At 43.7% G+C, this 19,276-nt stretch overlaps 4 protein-coding genes across 4 annotated transcripts; 2 read left to right on the top strand and 2 right to left on the bottom strand.

Annotated features, from left to right (window-relative positions):
• Positions 1-611: 611 nt before the first annotated feature.
• On the top strand, positions 612-1,754 carry N7509_004160 (ankyrin repeat domain-containing protein; the record flags this gene model as incomplete). Its single annotated transcript, XM_056628797.1, has 1 exon — positions 612-1,754. The coding sequence occupies one exon, from the start codon at positions 612-614 to the stop codon at positions 1,752-1,754; it is 1,143 nt and encodes a 380-aa protein (XP_056491531.1).
• A 1,380-nt stretch (positions 1,755-3,134) lies between these two features.
• Positions 3,135-4,952, top strand: N7509_004159 (LysM peptidoglycan-binding domain-containing protein; the record flags this gene model as incomplete). The annotated part of the gene is made up of 6 exons (XM_056628796.1): positions 3,135-3,350; positions 3,410-3,681; positions 3,736-3,878; positions 3,947-4,201; positions 4,271-4,426; positions 4,507-4,952. 6 exons carry the CDS (start codon positions 3,135-3,137, stop codon positions 4,950-4,952), a joined length of 1,488 nt encoding a protein of 495 aa, XP_056491530.1.
• A 4,927-nt stretch (positions 4,953-9,879) lies between these two features.
• Positions 9,880-11,351, bottom strand: N7509_004158 (uncharacterized protein; the record flags this gene model as incomplete). The annotated part of the gene is made up of 2 exons (XM_056628795.1): positions 9,880-10,423; positions 10,483-11,351. The coding sequence occupies 2 exons, from the start codon at positions 11,349-11,351 to the stop codon at positions 9,880-9,882; spliced, it is 1,413 nt and encodes a 470-aa protein (XP_056491529.1).
• Positions 11,352-16,434: 5,083 nt separating this feature from the next.
• On the bottom strand, positions 16,435-16,788 carry N7509_004157 (uncharacterized protein; the record flags this gene model as incomplete). The annotated part of the gene is made up of 1 exon (XM_056628794.1): positions 16,435-16,788. One exon carries the CDS (start codon positions 16,786-16,788, stop codon positions 16,435-16,437), a length of 354 nt encoding a protein of 117 aa, XP_056491528.1.
• Positions 16,789-19,276: the final 2,488 nt, after the last annotated feature.

Below are 19,276 nucleotides of genomic sequence, written 5' to 3'. Positions count from 1 at the left end.
CTTGAACAAATATCTTTCATAGAATCTGGGAAATAAAATGCGGATAACATTTTTAGATATTTTCTTGATAATCACCATTCGAAGGAAATTGAAATAAGCTGCCATTGTTTATCTTTGAGAGATCTGTTGGAGTAGTTTCGAATTCATCCCGTATATAATAGGCGATCGCCGAAATCTTGATAATTTTCGGATGCATATTCAAGGATTTGTAGATATTGCAAATGTTCCACCCTGATCATGCAGAAGATAAGTCTGGACCAGGATGCATGTTCTGAACTACGGAGTATACTAGCTAATACGGAATCGACCGTGGCCCCACATTCGACTCCATCACGCCAGGCACGAGATGAGAACGCAGCACGTACGGACTAGTTACAATCTCATTTAAATACCGGAACCACCTGATGTCCGAAGCTAGCACCGGATCAATAACTTGGCATCCTTTAGTCTAGCGATACTCTTTCGCCATTGTGGACATTGTCAAGAGTGGACATAGGGGCGACAAGAAATACCTCGCTCTTTCATTAGTGAGCACCTTTCCTCCTACATGTGTGCAACATATATGCATCCCAGAAATTAAGTGTCTTTTCAGTTTCTAATCACACATCGAGATGGATCTTTCTCAGCTGCCCACTGAAATTCTGTGGATCATTTCGTCCTATCTTTCACGCCAAAACGATGTCTACGCATTTGTTAGAACCAATCGTCATCTGTACCAAGAGCTGGGAAAGTGTCTACCTTATTGGAATGCTCAGTACGATCACGGATCAGCGCTCGCCTTTACCGCCGAATACAATCTTCTTCCACAACTCAAAAATCTTTTAGTCGGGCTGTTAAATGTTGCCCGAACTAAACCCCATTCGCGTCCGCGGGATCCGACCCAGGTTTCCCAGTTGGCCGGAATTAGACATGGGGATCCCCGGTATTCCTATCTATGCAAGTGGAATTTGAATACCGAGGGGGAGATTGATTCCGAATGGGAAGAGGAATTAGAATGGGAAGAGGAAAGAAGAAGATCAGATCCGTACTGGGAAGATATCTATACCCATCGTCTTTCCTCGCAAGGTCACTGCTTTGAAAGTATTATCAACATTCAGCATGCTCTAGCATTGGCGATCCAAGCTGGAAATACAGAGATTGTTCAGACTCTGTTGAAGTTTGGTGCAGAAATTAACTTCTATCGTGGAAGTCGTACTGCGAACCCATTTCCGATGTTTACCGATAAAGCACGGCATAGTAGTCGAGTCAAAATTGACAATCCACCGTTATTTATTGCAGTCCAGTATGGACACACTGAGTTAGTGAACAACTTGCTCGATTGTGGTGCCGATCCACAGCGGTATACCCCTTCGCCATTATACCGCGCTGTTGAAGATGATCGCCGCGATATTGTTTCCATTCTACTGAAAAGAGATATACGATCCCAGAAATCAGCCATAAAGCTTGCTTCATTACGTGAGAATTACGCCATGGTTGAATTTCTTCTGTGCAATGGCTTGAATGCTGCAGAGCATGGGCATGTTAGCCTATATGTTGCTGAAATGAAAGGTTACAAGGAAATGGCCGATTTACTAAGGCGTCATGGTGCAAGCTTTGATACGCTCTCCAATCGAGACAGAGAGGACTGGCAAAAGGAAGATAGAGATGGTACTGATCGTCCCCATCATTTCTTTCAATCTTGTATCCCATCAGAAGATTATCCTGATGACACCGAAGCCCCAGAGTCTGAGTCGGAAACCAATGAATCGATGTGAAAGCTTGAATGAAATGTGAAACCTCTACCAGTGGATTATAAAACCTAGAAACGTTGAATACTGCTAATTAATACTATGTAATGTAAGATGGGAATGCTCGTAGGCTGTCTGCGTTGGCAGACGGGTCGATCGCAAAGAGACAACACCACCACACTCGCAGAGTGCAAGGAGACGATAGGCAAGCGTGACACTATAGAGAATCAACAGAACGAACAACAGAACGAATAACAGAACCTTTCATGAGCAGTATACCGATACCGCTACCTCAGCAGCCTCAGTAGAACATTTTTCATAACAGAAGGGGGAACATCCATGTTGAATTGATAATCTAGAACGAAACTATTTATCCTCCTTGAACTAAACAGCAGCCTTGTTGCTAAGGCCCTAATCACATGACTCTGAGATACCAATGTTGAGAGCAGGAATCCCCACTACAGTAACTAGTATGTAGGATATAGTTAGAGGTAGGCCATAGTACTATCTACTGATAGTGTTTGTTTTTTTTTTTTTTCAGAAATACGTTCCGTTCAGCAGGGAATAAAAGAAAACAAAACAAAAGCTACAGGCACTGCTTACAGACCGCAAAACGATTTCTTCTGTAATATTGCAGCATGCCATAAACTATTTGTCGATACTCAAAGTTTGCCGGACTCCAACTTCTAGGTACAACAAGTTCCTTGGTCTTTCTCTTAGCTTCGTCTTTTCATTTACAGGGGGATCTAAGCTCGTTTCATTTCACCGTTCGGTATTTCCCAAGTGTCCGAGGTATATCCACCGTACTCACTTTTATTTCGCTTCGCTTTGCGAGATACTTGTCTAGGACGCCCGAAAGATCCGCTTGATACAATAGTAAGTGGGGTGAACTACATTATGAAGGTAGCATTCGCTACGGCAGGTGAGTGGAGAACACCACTAAGACTGCTCGGGGGCTTCGGGATGTCTCAGATCATCATTTCTTGATTTTGTGTAAGTTTGTTGAATGAATGCGGTACAATGCAAATTTCGCTTATTTGATCAGGCTGAGTGGAATCCTACGGATCTAGCTAATGATCGGAATGCATAAGTGGGGGCCTGGAAAAGAAACACTAGTATGTATGCGCAAAAACAGAGCTAGTATTGAGAACTATCTCCCGACAGTATACAAGCGCCAAGGCCCTAACGGTGGATCTGTTTGGCGTGTAATTAAAAGAGGTAATACGAACAGGCAGTGGATATATCCCATAATCGCGCATTGGATAAGGGTAGATTTGGCAAGACTAATTTAGTGTTGTTACTGTTTATGGACTCGATCTTACCGGACTTGAAGAGTATTGGAAGTGGCTACACTTATTTGAAACTAAAGCCCCGAAGTCTGTTGCCTCTCTATCTCTTGCAAGCATAATGGTCCGATTGAATCTTTTCCTCTTTCAAAGCCTTGCTTTACTTTCCAGTGCTCAAGTCCAGCGCAGATGGACCAACGCAGATTCCGCGACGGGGAAAACAGGCGATCTTGTCATTGAGGGCTGCGAGTACTGGATAAACGATATCAGCAAAGATGACACCTGTGAGGCGATCGAGTCTTACTTCGGAATCACTGAGCAACAGTTCCTCTCCTGGGTTTGTCCATTTCTTCCTGAGGGAATTTCCTGATATAGGACGGCAACTGACTGATATAGAATCCTTCGGTGCCATCAGCATGCATCCTGATCCTTGGTTGGAGCTACTGTGTAGCAGGACCAGAGAATCCTGTCATTTCTGGCAGCACAACTTCGAATACAACTCCAACTCCAGCTGGAACTCTGACATACTCGGGAACTGCAGCGCCCACACAAAGTGGAATTACTTCAGATTGCAAGAAGTACTATGAGGTCCTGGAAAATGACACCTGTAACACGATTCAAGACAAGTTCATGGGCTTTACTCTTCAACAGTTCTACTCGTGGAATCCGTGAGATGAATCGATTGACCTTATCAAATCTCCTCTATCTAATATTCGCAACAGGTCGATCTCTAAGGGCTGTAAAGGCCTACAGGCTGGATACTACGTCTGTGTTAGTGACGGGTCCAGCCCAGCCTCGCCTTCTGCTACTGCAACATCCTCCAGCTCGGATCATGAGCCGCATCAAACAGGAACACCTTCTGACTGTAAGCAGTGCCTCCATTCCCATCAAAAGATTGTGTCAGACCTGGCTTATATTGTGGTTTTTATCAAGGCAACGAATGGTATTACGTGGTCGATGGGGATAACTGTGAAACCATTGTGAAAAAGTATGGTTTGACAAAAGAGGGATTCTTTAAATTGAACCCAGCAACTGGCTCAACCTGCTCGAATTTGTGGCTGGAAAACTATGTTTGTGTTGGCGAGGGGTCTACCTCAACATCATCCCCTGCCACTACCTCTGCTACATCCACGAGCTCGAGCACAGCTGCTAATCATGAGCCACATCAAACTGGCATCCCGTCGAACTGTGAGATTTGACTCCCTGCTCTTTAGAATAACTCGATCAGAATTTATTAACATGGACTTCCAAATGCAGGTAACAAGTGGTATTATGTTGTCGACGGCGACAACTGCGAGACTGTCGCGAAGAAATACGGCATGACCAAGGAAGAATTCTACAATTTAAACCCTGCTACTGGATCGTCTTGTGCAAAATTGTGGTTAGAGAACTATGTCTGCGTCGGTGTGTCAGGTAAGTACAACAAGAGCAGCGGCTCATGAAGCAAAGGCCCTGCCCACGAAGAGTAGATACTAAAGACAAACTGTTCTCAGATTCTTCATCCTCAGCTACCACCACGGTCACAACATCAGCATCATCTACGGCATCCGGAGGCGCCCCTGGTCCAACTGGAAGCGGTACCGTAGCGAACTGTGAGACCTACTACAAAGCCCAGGCTGGAGACAGCTGCTGGTCTATTGTCAACGAAAAGTACACATACTTGACACAGGATATTCTCACAAAATGGAATCCGTCTCTCGGCAGCGCATGCACTCTCATTCTTGATCAATACTACTGCGTCGCCATCAAGACTGCACAGCCGATGCCGGGTACCATCAATACATGCAAGACATGGCACTTGGCAATTGATGGTGATGGCTGCTGGAGTATTGAGCAAAAGTACGGCATTACGACAACACAGTTCAACAAGTGGAACCCTCAAGTTGGATCCGACTGTGCGAATCTTTGGTTAGGTTATTATGTATGTGTTGGCGTTTAGATCTGGAGGATCAAAGAAACTTAGATCAAAAGTCCCCAAGACATGCATCGAATATGCACTAGCTTGAATTCATTTGTCAACCGAAAAGTCCACACACTTAAAACGCACAAAATAGCAGCTCCCTGGCATGATATAGGATATTTAGATAGCAACTAGTGACCACATAGTAAAATAAACTCCCCATCTCGGGGTCGTCCGTCATCATACCATCCATCGCCTTCTTTCACGAGCTTGTGAGTCATTACCAGGTTTCCTACCTTACTAGTGAGACGAAGAGATATCTGACTAGCTGGGCTTGGTTATGATGCATCGGCACCTTCGGCAATAACGAGCAGAAGGCTGCAGACGCTCGAATGAAAGACGTTGACTATCCCATTCCGTCCTTGCACAGGCTTTTAAAGGATTTCAAATATCTGGAAAGCTGTATACACTAGCTCAAACAAAGCTGCAATCAATGAAACACGACTCAATGATCGCTATTATACATCAGCAGAAAAAGCCTTGCGACCAATCGAGGATAGCAACGCTTCCTCGCGGGAAGCGAACATGGATCTAGAAAAGGAAGGTGCACGACATGCACTATAAATCGCTATAAAGGGCCTGGAACTCCACATCGATCTCAATGATAGCGAGTATTCTATTTTCCGAAAGATGAGAAGGTATTTGAATTTAGAAGATAGAGATCGGCCAAGGTCCAAAGAATAAACGAGCACACTGCGTCTTATCAAAGCAACCTGGCTTCAGGAAGTGGCAGACAAGCGTCTCATCTACTTCTCCATAATCTACTCATATATTTCTCTTTCCGATAGATTTTTTCTTAATTTCTAGGAGCATGATGGAAGAGGATGAGGCAACTCGCCGGATTTTGGAAGATCTATTCGGCTCTGGGGCCTAACTTATTCACATTCTTGTAGCGGATATCTCAAGTTGTTGTTAACGTCGCTGTTCTTGTCAACAATATCAAGGCAATAACATGATACAACTCATTTATTAGTCCACTCATGCTGTCCATTTGCTCAATAATCTGCGAATTTAACTAATCCAACCGGATAGGGATACCTAATTGTGGGAAGAGAGGTCTTCCACAAACACTCTCTGCAGGAGAAATGTTTGCCCGAATTTGGCAGGCGGATAAATACACTGTGGCTCAGGGTACTGGCCTTTCTCAGCAAGCTGTACCTCTGAAGAGATCACCTATCGCGAACACGTTTGCAGATGGTGTGCCGGCCTTATATCGGCTCCAGCGGAAAGCAGGACATATCGTTACAGCTCTGAAGAAAAAAATCAAGGAGAAAACGCCATCGCGCTGAATGAGAAAGTCTAAGGCCATCTGACCATGGAGACTACAAGCTAGTCATTCCTATCTATGATTTGACTTCCGACCTTCACATTTTCCCTCACGCCTAAAAAGAATAAAGCACAATTACTTCTGGTCTACCTTCTCCTTTCCTCACTCTTTTTGCGTCAAGTATGCGATGTTTACTCTAAAAAATTTCAAGTTCTCTGCTGAAATATGTCTGCAATTGAATAAAGGCTCTTTAGTTAAAGACGAATGCGGAGTTTAATACTGTGTGCCAGTCTTCTTTTCTCCCACCCCAAATTCATGCTACACTCCTCATCGTCATTTCATTTTGATCATTTCTGCTTTTTTATCGCTATTTACCTTAGTATAGAGTGTGTTCCTATATCATTTTGTTTCTCTTTAGTGCTACTTGCTTCTCTTGAATCGTTGATTATGATTTGTCATTCGATTAACGTACTAAGCCACCTCGAACACCTTTTGCGCCCTGGCACCTTGACCCTTATTATACGTTGCCAACACCCGACGGAGGTTTAGGATTTGGTCTCTTCCTATCTATAGGCTAAGGAAAGCTTAAAGGTAAGGGCTATTGTTACATACTATTACGTTCAGAACGTATATCTCTGGAAAGTGATGAAGCAACCTGAAAGCAAAAGGTGTACGCAGCTTGACTGCCGGGTAAGCCATCAGCAGCCAATTAGGGCGTACGACGTGATTCGATTAATGAAATCCGATTGCTATATAGTGGCAGAGCCAGTATCCTCCAAACAAGACTTTGTCAATGATTCAAAAGGTGGCGAGCAAGAGATATGTTTCGTTTGATGCTTGAAAGCTGCCGCAGGCATCTACGTGCATCCTCTAACTTTTAACCAGCATTAAAACCTCTCTAGCCATTTCTCATTATCCTTCCCTCCTCTTGTTTAGCTACGTCATTTAATGCTGCTACGTTCGATCTTGATATATTCACATCCCATCGAATATTACTCCCTCTTCAGCTTATGAGGTCTTCGAAATCTTACAACTCGAATGGGAAAGAAAGTGGAACCTGAAATATACTTTCTGGTGCTCTGGCACGGCCACATTCAGAACAGACAGGACAGACTACATGGACAAACAATCTAACCTTATTTGACCGCCAAGAAGACACACATGCAAATCCACGAGTCTAACCCCTATTCGTTAGCTTGGTAGAGGTGTTAGGTGCCAATGACTTTTCATTCTGTCGTACAGCAGTCGCGCGACCGAGGGCGATCCTCATCAAGCTTCTCACTTTTTTCATTGCGCACTCACCCTTCTCAACCGGGTCGCGCGATGGAAAAGCGGCGATCAGCTACTTCCCCACTAGGCTAGTCCTGGCGATTGGCTAGCCCGGCCATTAGGCGTGGGGCAGGTAGTGCGGTGGGTGCCGCCCGGGTGAGAATCCTACATTTCATGCAAGGATCACGCTTTGACCTTGAAAACTGAAGTCAAGCAAATATCATTGGCTGTTCTATGACCAACTGAAGCACTAGTCCCCTTGGCACCTGCACATAGCCACCTGTTTTGTGCAATGAAAGCGAGGATCTGGTCGGCCAATGGGGCACATAATTTGACCATGCAATCCACATTATTGACGACTAAATTAAAATCTCATGTGGAAAGACCAGCCAACGGTGTCACTGCTAATGCTGGGTGTTTTCGGAGTGTACGACGACATCATCGCCTACTACACAACCTCAAAATACCGCGCCTTACACACTTTGCCCCGCTAAAGAAGGTTTCACTCTACTCTATGGACAGTTTCGTGGATAATCATTCAGTATCATGTCTATCCAAAACAAGTTATCTGGTGATATATGTAGTCAGACTCTGGATTATCTCATAGATTATCTTGGCTTTTGCGATATTCAGGCAAGGCCCATTTCACCATCCATTCTGAATTGAGAATTTGATTGGTAGTAGGGCGACTAGCAGGCCTGAATGAGAGCATCGGTCGCAGCAAATCAAACAATGCTTCCTTCTCTTCTGCTTCAAATGACGACATTCCGCTATCTCGCCTGGGCTGTTGCACGCTATCCTCAAAACGATCGTCCGAGGATCGAAAAGACCTGCGATTCTTTGGCACACCGACTTCATCGAATTTATGCCTTCGCGCATTCCATCTCCCCCACCATTCGGATGGCAGAATACCAAGGGTGTCAACGTGTTCACATGTCATATCGTCTGCTGTTGCGAGGAATCCTTCAAACAAAGGCCGCTGAGCGATGATAGACCATATGGTACAGGCGGCAGTCCAAATATCCGATGAAAAAGATAGTGATTCATTAGATTCAAACCGTGCATCCGGGGGGGGGGGGGGCAGATCACAAGGGGGGTGAAAGATTCAAATCTCCGTTCTTTTGAGCGAATAAAGGCCTCGCCAAAGTCTGCAAGCAGGATTTTGGTTTCTAGCAATCCTATTTCTTCACTGGCTTTCCCCAACCATATAGGCGGAACCCCATGAGTCGGGACGCCAGGTGGGAGAGGATTGCCAAATAGGCGAGAAACTGGTTCCAATTCCGGGGCTCCATATTTCTAGTATAATTGTTTCGGTGAAAGCTGATCAAACCCGGACGGAACTTTAAGAAGAATATTAACAAGGTGCAGGTCACCGTGGACAATACCTTGAGCATGCACATAGTCCAAGGCAAGAATGAGTTGCGCAGCCAATGACCGGGCTACGTCAGGCTGGAATAAGCGAATCCATGGACCATCTTTCAGGTCGGAGAGGCTAGCGCTGGTCGGCGCTGTAACGTAGCAGGAATGAATGCCATTCAGGCCGTGGAGGGTGAATCTGTCAAGGATAGATGGCAGCATCATTCTTCCTGGATGACTGACTGAAGGACAATAAGGCTGAAGGAGAGTGGATATAATGTCCACTTCCCTTGGATTCGCGCCGTGCAAATTTTAACTGCAACGTATTTCTTTGTTTTTGTATCACTTGCTAGCCATGCAGTTGAGTAAGAGCCATATCCCAGCTTGTGGACAACTTGATATCGATCGTGGAGGAGATCCCAAATTTGAACGACATGATAACCCCTTGGTCGATAGTTCTCAAGTCTTTTGACTCCTTCAAGAGGCTCGTAGAGGGGAGAAACATTTAGATCTTCGTTGATCCTCATTTTATTGACTGCAGTATGAGTCAAGGCGTAACGGGAATGCTGGTGATAAAGCAGTGGCAAATATACCGGACGGTGGGCAATGTATCATGCAAATTCCTTCAACACTCGAAGTGTAGCCGGGGGTTGCGACCCTTGGTAGTGGATGAAGTAAGCTGGTGGGGATCTGGGCGCAGATGATTATATCTCTAACTGAGATACCAAAAGACATAACTAATACTAAGTGACAAGATAACTTGGGTAAGTAGAAAAAAAGAAAAAATATAACTGAGACTAGGCAGAAACTGGCAGGTAATAAGCTCAAGTGGAGTGAATAATTGTTCAATTATTGACATGTATGATTCTTTATGTGTTCTGAACGTTAATTATTTTTATTGTACTGTAAAACGACGTTCAAATAAGTCCTTACTCTGTCAGTGGCCAACCTCCCGACCGCATCTATAAGAAGTGCACTCAGACTCCAATCAGGCAATTTTGGAATAGATAACTCCTAGAACTTCAGTGCAGCAATAGAGACCAGGAGCTGAAGTGCTGCCAGAATGTTCGCCACTCCCCCAACCAGTAACACAGCCCCGAATGTGTACCATTGTAAAGGATTGCGCCTATCGCGCCACAGATCGGTCAGCTTACTGGGTCTCTGACGTGTATTGAACTGCTGGAGCTTGATCAACCGTGGTCCAAGCCTTGGGAAGTCGTCTCGAGCGCTGTATACGTCGCTTTGCTGAAGATGGCCTTCCATGGTCCGACATGTGATTGGCCATACCTCGGATGGATAGCTCTGCAAGACTTTGTCGCATGTCTTCCACCACTGACTGCCACAGTCATACTTGCGTTCGCAGAGATCCGAGAGCATTCTGTCCACAATTTGATCTGCGGACGAGTTCTTCAACATGCAAATTTCTTCACGTGCAACCTTTCTGGACTTGTCGTCTTGTCCAACAAGAAGGCGGTAGGAGAGGATAATCTCTTGTTCTAGACTAACGCAACACTGGTCCTTCTCCTCCGGGGACAAAGGGTCAAGTTGCTCATGAATACTATCAACGGTTAGTTATAACGACGTTAATGGGGGCCTGTATGATGATCTGTATTATACCTTCTAATCGTGGGGCAAACATTTTCTCCATGGCTAGCAAGCAATGCGCAGAATGTGGGAAAGCGAAACAGGGACAGCCGACGATCAGCTGGATTGAACCGTAGATGCTCGTTGATGGTATCGACCCATTGAATGGTGACGTGCCCAAAGTAGCGTAACGAGTAGACGTTGAGGCTTGCCACGTACAGGCTATCCGTTTCTCGAGGTCTCGATCCATCAACTATACGTTCACTTGACTGGTCACCCCAGTTCTGTGGTTTGAACGACCGAAAAGTGGTCAGTAATGGCCGCTTACATCTGTCAACTAGTTTGTTGGAGGGGGATTTTAATGTCGATTTGGGGTCGTGTGGCAGGAGGCATGTGAAATTCGGCGACACAGCATCTGTGAAGATCAACCTAGGCCGCACCACCAGGCTTGACCAGCACAGAACCCCGAAAATCGCGATGTAAAGATAACTCTTATCCTGGACTCGCCCTATATTCGTTTTCAAGGGACCAATCTGCTCTTCGAGGCGCTGTGCTATGTCGTGTATACTGACTTCGGGATATTCAGACTGTGTCACCTGCAACACTGCAAGACACCAGTCCCAACAGTCTGTGATCTCTTTGGCTTTTTTGCAGGATATAAATTCCCAGATCAAGCTAAATTCTGGGTCCATCAATGACTGGAAAGCATCATGCTCTAAATAGTCACAGTATGATTCGATTCCAGGGAAGCCGGTGAGGATTTCAGGCTTGACATCGAACAGAAATTGGATAAATTCCATGCGCTTATTGTATGTCAACTTCTGGATGACCGAGTCGGCTTGTGTTTCCAGATCTATTGATTTCTTGCGGGATAACGTCATTTGCCGAAGCAGTCGTTGCATTTTGAAGTCGTCCGGGTACAAGCGACAGCTGCTTTTGCGTTCGGTACAGTCTGGCCTCTTCACGAGCAAACTAATAACTCCAAAAAGCAATCAAGATTGAAACAGAGTGTGGGGTGAGAAATTTTGGATTTTCCCTTCAAGGAGCGGATGTAAACGCAGAGATCATCTGAGAACCTATTTACGGAACGGACTAGAGGTATTTAACATAACTCAATGGGCATGTCTCTTCTATCTTCACGTACCAAAAATAGTTCAGCTAAGTGTGAGGCTGGCGGTTAAAGATGGGGCTGATGCCTTATAGGCCCACTGTCCTTCAAGAGCAACCATCCAGTACTATTCGATTACTGTATCTACGTTACCACTCTTCACTCCAGGATCGAGCAGCTACCGACCTAGATGGGTGGAGACCAGTACATTACGGGATGGGCCCGACAGTCGCAGAGACTCGTTATGATCATGGCATTATTTGTGGGATTTTGAGGGTCTAGCAATGAGTGGAGTGTCATTACGCGCCATGGGTGGTGTTTCAAGGCATCATCCGTCATCCTCAGCAGTAGCGGCTACAGAGAGTAGGTATCCAGCGAATTTAGTGTTAGAAAGATGATTAGCTGCCAAATGAACCGGGGGTACCCACATCCCGAGGGGTGGGGCGGTTCGAGGCACACATGTTTTGGCTTACTAGTTAGTGTAATAGGGATTTCCGCTCTCAACATCGGTACCCTGTAGTCAGGTAACTGAGGCCTTAGCAATAAGGCCATTGTTTTGTTTCTTAAGATTAAGTAGCGTTCGTTTGATAGCATCAATAATAATTATCTATGTTCCCCCTGATGAAAGTGTTCTACTAAGGCTGCTAAGGTTGCGGTATCGGTATACTGCTTATAAAAGATTCTGTTATTTGTTCTGTTGATTCTCTATAATATTACGCTTACCTATCGTTTCCTTATACTCTGTAAGTATAGTAGTATTATCTCTTTATAATCAACCCGTCTACTAACGCAGACTGCCTATAAGTATTATTATCTTTTATATAGTATCCCTAGGAAGGCTCGATTAACAAAAGGATAGCTAAAAGCAAGAGTAATAACTTTGTAAGAAGTAGATACTGTATTTAACCCTAAGAGAATACAACAGTATTCGAACATATTATAAAGGATAAAGAACAGCTTAACCTAGGTAGGATTAGCCTATCAAATATTCGAAATATTAGCTAAAAGGTTTACCGGAATACTGCTATCTGCAGAATATATATAGTTTTTATGATCAACACTTACTAATTAGTATATAGGAGATGCTACAGTACTAGAAGGACTTTTATAAATAATACTAAGTTAATTATATAAGATTATAGTTCGAAGATACCCTAGTATTAGCTATATCTAGTATTCAGTACTGTCTAATATTCTGTTATTATTTATATTACGTTATCTATTACTAAAGGGATTACTATTAGAACAGTATTAATTACTAATAGCTATATTGTTATTATTATTACCCTAGAGGACAGAGTCTTCTGTTCCTTATTTAGTATTATCCTCTTCGTCTATATCTTTATCTGTTTCTGTTTCTACCTAGAGATTATCTTATTAGGCTAATTTATTCTCTAATACTATATCTGTTTATTGTTCTTATTCCCCAATATCTTATTTTCCTGCAGGAAAATAATCTCCCGAAACTATAGCTATTAATTACGGCAGAAATAATAGTAAACTTCCTAGTAATATAGCTATACCTATTACTACTGTAGAGCAGTTTACTTAGTTTTACAAACCGCTTCCTAAAGCTTCTAGATCGATAATTAGGGAACCCTCTCGTCCTAAAAGTCCTAAAACTGTTGTAAAACCGCCTCCTCTGTCCCCTTCTATACCAGTAATACCGTTGTAAGATCCTGTACTACCTACTGAAAGATGGGAATGCTCGCTGGCTGTCTGTCAAGCAGACGGGTCGATCGCAGAGAGACAAAACCACCACACACGCAGTGTGCAGGCGAGTAGGCAAGGCGATGGCCACTGAGATATAGCTTCCTAAGGCATCGGAGCCTTCATGAGCAGTATACCGATACTGCTACCGCCGCAGGAACAGAAAAGACAGAATTGTGACACTTGACAGGTGTGTGTATTCCTAGAATGCTATCGCGCGAACTAAATATCTCCCTATAAGCGACACCTTATTGCTAAGGCTCTAATCACCTGATTCTGATGTTGAGAGCAGAATCCCCACTACACTACTTAGTATTATATAGTTCTGCCCCCTTAGCTAATATATTAAATAATATATAGTGTGATGCTAGCCCCAGGATCTTAGGGAGCCCCTGCTTTCAACAAAACTAATACGTCTGACTTCCTAAGAAAGCTAGAGGATATCTATCGTCGCTATAGTATCGTCCGTTATAAGGTAATTATAGATCTGCTCCCTTAGTATTGTAAAAGACCTCTATATATTGAAAGATGGGAATGCTCGTAGGCAGTCTGCGTTGGCAGACGGGTCGATCGCGAAGAGACAACACCACCACACTCGCAGAGTGCAAGGAGACGATAGACAAGCGTGACGCTATAGAGAATTAACAGAACGAACAACAGAACGAATAACAGAACCTTTCATAAGCAGTATACCGATACCGCAACCTCAGCAGAACATTTCGTAAGGGGGAACATGCATGTTGAATTGATAATCTAGAACGAACGCTATTTATTCTCCTGAAACAAAGCAGGAGCCTTGTTACTAAAGCTTCTGTCACCTGACCCTAGGGTACCAATGTTGAGAGCGGAAATCTCCATTACAGTATATATAATTTCCTTCCTTTAGGAGGTCTAACTGCCAGAACTTCTTCTACTGTACTGAGTCCCTTGAAGGTACTATTAGCAACGCTATATACTATAACCCAGAACATAAAGTTAAATCTAAGAATCGGGTTTTCCCTAAACTAATTTTTAGGTCTTCGAATGCTAGGTTAGTTATCGAGAACTATAAGAGAATTAGGGACCTTATAAATATCTGTCGTCTTTATAACGCTTTCCTTTCAGGAATTAAGGATTAATCATTACCCAACGTTTTAGCTTACTATCTTTCGAGCTCTACTTTAGGTTAAAAGTAAGGTACTATTAACTTTTTATTAGTTTGATAGTTCGAAGTTAGGAAAGAAAGAAGAGAGGGGGGGGGGGGAGATCTAATAAACCCTGTAATAAAGATACTCGTTGGTATTACAGTAGTTACTTAACTCTACAACAGTGCCTGCTCTCGAGCCCGAGCCAGCGAAAATTATAAGGGTGCTGCTAGTTTGGACCTAAGTATGCTTATGTCTGTAATTATGCTAATCGTCCCTAAATAGGCTACAAAGAAGGTAGTCTATATCCTTAGCTGTAACTATATATCGTTCTTGCGGCTTTGTTCTCAGCTTATATTTGATAGTTAGGTCCTGCCTTATATACTATAAATGGTTAGCGAATACCTTGTGTAATCGTTTATGTCTGCCTTATGTTGAGAATATCTTCCTTAACTAGACCTGGTAGAGAGCAAGAAGTTTCTCGCTCCTACCTCAACGTAAAATTGATGAAGTTCAAACATACTGACTTCTGTAAGGGTAGTTTTTTCCTTGTAGCAATGTAATCTTCTGTAAAAGATTTTAACAGCTGAGGGATAAGATCGGGCTCCTCTTTAGAGAAGTTAGCGTTAGTTGCTTCATTGCGAGAAAGTCTCTATCTGTTGTGTTTTGATTAGCCTCGATGACCCGAGACAATGTTTTGGTTACCTACAGTACCTAATTTAATACTGTATTCTTGTAATTACGGAGCGTAGCTAGAGTAAGCTGCTTATGGCAGAAAGTATTAACTACTTATTCCTGCGCGTTCTGATACTCGTGGGTGAAACTACATAATACGGTACGTGCCTTTCTCTCTTCTAGCTTCTTTTGTATTTCTTCTGGGGACATCTTCGGTCGAGGAGCTGGATGAAAAAAAAAATGAGGAATGGCAGACTAGACTTACGCCCTCGGGCTTTTATTTCCTACCATTGCAGTAAATTAGAATAACGCAACGCATCGCAGTGGGTATTCTCACCCCTCTCACCCTGTTCTTACCCGCTCTCACCCCGTTCTCACCTCTCTTACCCTAGTCTCCAAAATTCTCACCCATATCACCCACACTCACCCTAAGTCGGAAACTGACGCTATTTTAAGATCCAGGGCTCTTTAGTTATTGACCGCGTTTAGTATGTGGCTTAAGTACGGCTGAGCGGACGGGAAGCCCTGTTCTCCACACCCTATGGTTGTATGTACTGTACAGAGTTGTTAAAGGAGAGATATCGCTAGACTTGAGACAATTCTCAAACTCAAAATTATAACGAACAGTAGGCCCTAACTCGCCGATCCCAATGTCGCTCCAGGGTTAGCTTTTGGCAAGCCGTCCTCTTTTCATCGGCGCCACCATACGCTATATATTCCAGACTGGGTGAAATTTTCGTGAATGGCCCGCGATTTTGTATGTAAGTGAGCGTTATAATTTTTATTCATAGTGAAGATGCCGCAGATGAATATCGGTGCCGCAGGCAATATACTCGACCTAGAACGGGTTCCCGTTCCCCAGATTAAAATTACGAGATATCTCTTCAAGTTGTCCAAAGCTGCGCAATCGCCGTTCTTTATTATTTGAATCAGTACATCAAGCAATTTCATGGTTACTTACCCTTGCTTTGTTTTTGTTTTTTTTCGATATGCTGGGGTGCAATTCGACACCTCTATCAGCGTTATGATAAGAAGAAAGTTGCCCTATAAAATTTCCGCAAGCTTTGCTGATGAGATGGGCACAATTTGGGTAAGCTCGGCCGGTATCTTGTATACTCTGCATTAGCATGACAGGTACCTCCTATGATTAAGTTCACATAAAAAAATTACTGTAGTATAAAATGAGCTAACGTAGATCAAGTAAACAGAATGATTTATTTGCACCGAAAGTTGCACCGAAAGTACTTTGCTAATCAGGATACTTCCAATACCTGGAAATAGGGATCACCCTGCCACCCATGGGAGACCAATCAAGTGAAAGCAATATGGGGCAGACTTCAGATGTGACCATGCATGTTACCACGCCCCCTATTTAATAATCGTTTCCGTTTCAGCTTTCTTTAACCCTTCGTCGATGAGGTTGCGTAGTTCGTCACCTGCCGCGCCCTTTTCTTCTTCCCATTTCTCCAAAATATCCTTCCAAATAATCTGACCCTTTGCGTCCTTGTCCATGATATCACTCAGTTGCTTCACTTCGTCACTGATCGATGTTTTGCTACTATTCTCAGGTATCAATGAGATCATTCGAGCAGCCGCCGCCCCCAGGTCCTTCAGTTCAAGCAGGCTTGACAGTACTATCATTTTAATGATAGTTTCCAGATCCGCCTGAGTGTCTTCATCTTGGAAGATCCAGGCAGTCAGTTCTCGTTCCTTGGGCGTCATGTAAGTTGCATCCTTTTCATCCTTCAGTACCCCCACAAGACGGGAGACATCAAAGTCCTGGGGAGCCAGTGTAAGCCTCCTTCATTGACAGCTTCACAGCTTCAACGATGAGAAATGAGGACATTACCTTAAAGCTATCAATGAGACCAAGCCCCCAAGTGGTTTCCACGTTCGTACCATAGAATCCTAGATATTTCCCTGGCTCTGTCGATGCTCCTGAACGAATAAATCGTTCTTCTTGTCCAGCCAACCTGTCGTCTCGCAAATTCAAGCGAAAATGCAGAATATCCTTCAGTATCTGGACTTTGTCCGCTGTTTCAAACGCGTTGTATCCATCAATATCTAGCACATCCTTCCATCCCGGGATGGATCTGAAGTAAACGATGGGTCCGATAAGACGATGGAATACATCAGCACACCTCTTGAGATCCAATCCGTAATCCTCTGCACAGCAGCATCATCGATTGCCACTCTGTTTGGGTAGTAATTCTCGATAAAGGCCCGGATGTATCTTTGGCTGAGTTGTTTATATTGATAATCCCAGCTGTAGACCAGTCCATTGAAATAGTCTTTCATTTTCCTTCTTGCAGATTGTATTCTCTGATATTCATCTTCGCTCACGACGTCGATGTGCCTAGCTGGGCGACGGATTTCGGCTTCACGCGCCGCTTGAGCAGCGTTAAATCGATCCCATGCTTCTGCCAGTCGCTGCTGTCCTCCCCTCAGATGACTGACCGATTCAGGCATTGCTGATTGTTGATGATGAATTCAGGAAGGCTTGGTATTATATATGAGGTATGAAATAAATCATTGACGACGAGACCAGAGCGTTCACTCTTCAAATACCTACTGGCGGGGTATGAGAAGCATGTGGTGTTACACAATTTTGGTGTCTGTTACACAGTTTCGATCTTGTGTTACATAAGACCTGGATGTATAAATTTTGTACACCGCTAGTTCTAGGCCATTCTCCCAGTCTTTGAACAGCATCTAGAGACAACTCAGAGACTTCAATTACGTTCAGCCTCTGAAACAGACCTTATTTCACATAATAAGTGGTGGAATAAATGTTTTCAACGACTTCAATGTGGTGACTTCGTGAATCGCTAGTTCATGAATAGTCATTTTAGTCTCCTCGGAGTACTTCGGAACGGAGCTTCTTTATCAATCTTATGGTTAACGAACGTACGCTTTGCCGCATAGGGTGCATGTCATTGGAAAAAGTTTCCAGTGCCTTGTGTGTATGATAAGTAGTATTTCGTAAGTTCCAATTTGCAAGGTTACTAATAGACCATAACCAAATTCCACCTCAGTACTATACTACGTTGGTATACCTACTGTCCAAAATACTTTGACAAATATAAAACTACATATAACCTTGGAAGTAGCCATAGTGGTACATATCACAGGACTTGGTTATTACCCACTCATTTATCTGGTAAATTCACCTGCGCAGTGGCTTTGGCAGAAGCACATTGCGCTAATTGTACGGTTGGATACCTAGCTCTCTATCACGGTCAATACAATATGATACTAGTAGTATTAACTTAATGTAGGGCTGGTAAGGTAGCACCGACAATAAGTTAGGACTGTACAATGTTCTCACTTCTGTAACGAACTGGTGTTGTTACCATTCGTGGATGCCTTGGGCCTGCGGCATCCACTTAGGCATCCACTGCCTACATGTACTTAGTTCCATCTCAGCTTCCTCCTTCTTCTTCTCCTCAAGCTATTACTTTCGTCGAAAGCTACTATTTCCATTTCCTGCTACGCTACGTCGTATATTGACCTCTGTGAGTACTTGAGCATCCTCACAACTTCCAATAATTTTCTGCTATAGTTAAATAAGGCCCGTGTATAGAAAAGGTCCTTGCTCCTTCGGAGATAGGCCTCGTGTCGCACAAAAATAGCCACTGGATACCTATACTCGTAGTACTGGTATATCTAGTCCTTTCAGCCTCACATGGGCAGCCAATAGCCTTTCATCCAACACATATTCTCGCGATCGTCTCTCTCATCCATCATGACTCTCATCCCCCGTCAGCAGCCCCCCTGTCCGAATGAGACCTTTTAGTTTCTTTGGAGTAGATTTAGACAAACTTAAAGATCAATTGCCGTAATATATCCCGCAGAACTAATCCAAAATAAGTTCAAGTTGAGGCACGTATGCCTCAGGCATGAAGAATACGCCTTTATTCAAGATAGCTGCTTTGTCTTCTTCCAAATTCTTATCCTTACAATCATCACCATCTATCAAGGTTGTCTGTCATCATCATCATCTGAATTAACTCTCTTCATCAACATCGCCTTACTTGATCCTATATTTATACTTGTTATCGGGATATGTTATTGCATTCGGCGCTCAGGCAGCATATCCGAATGCCCAGGTGTATCCATTCAAGTAAGGAACGCTGCAATAATGCCCAGGTGCTGCAAAGACTCGGAGCACCTAGCGCAGGTAAATTATATTCACTCCCGATGTCTCCCT

The sequence above is a fragment of the Penicillium cosmopolitanum genome (assembly GCF_028827165.1).
Source record: "Penicillium cosmopolitanum strain IBT 29677 chromosome Unknown utg000005l:1.0-4006212.0:1.0-4009387.0, whole genome shotgun sequence".
Classification (NCBI taxonomy): domain Eukaryota; kingdom Fungi; phylum Ascomycota; class Eurotiomycetes; order Eurotiales; family Aspergillaceae; genus Penicillium; species Penicillium cosmopolitanum.
Note: the sequence above shows the minus strand (reverse complement) of the source record. Positions and strands in the feature narration are given on the sequence as shown.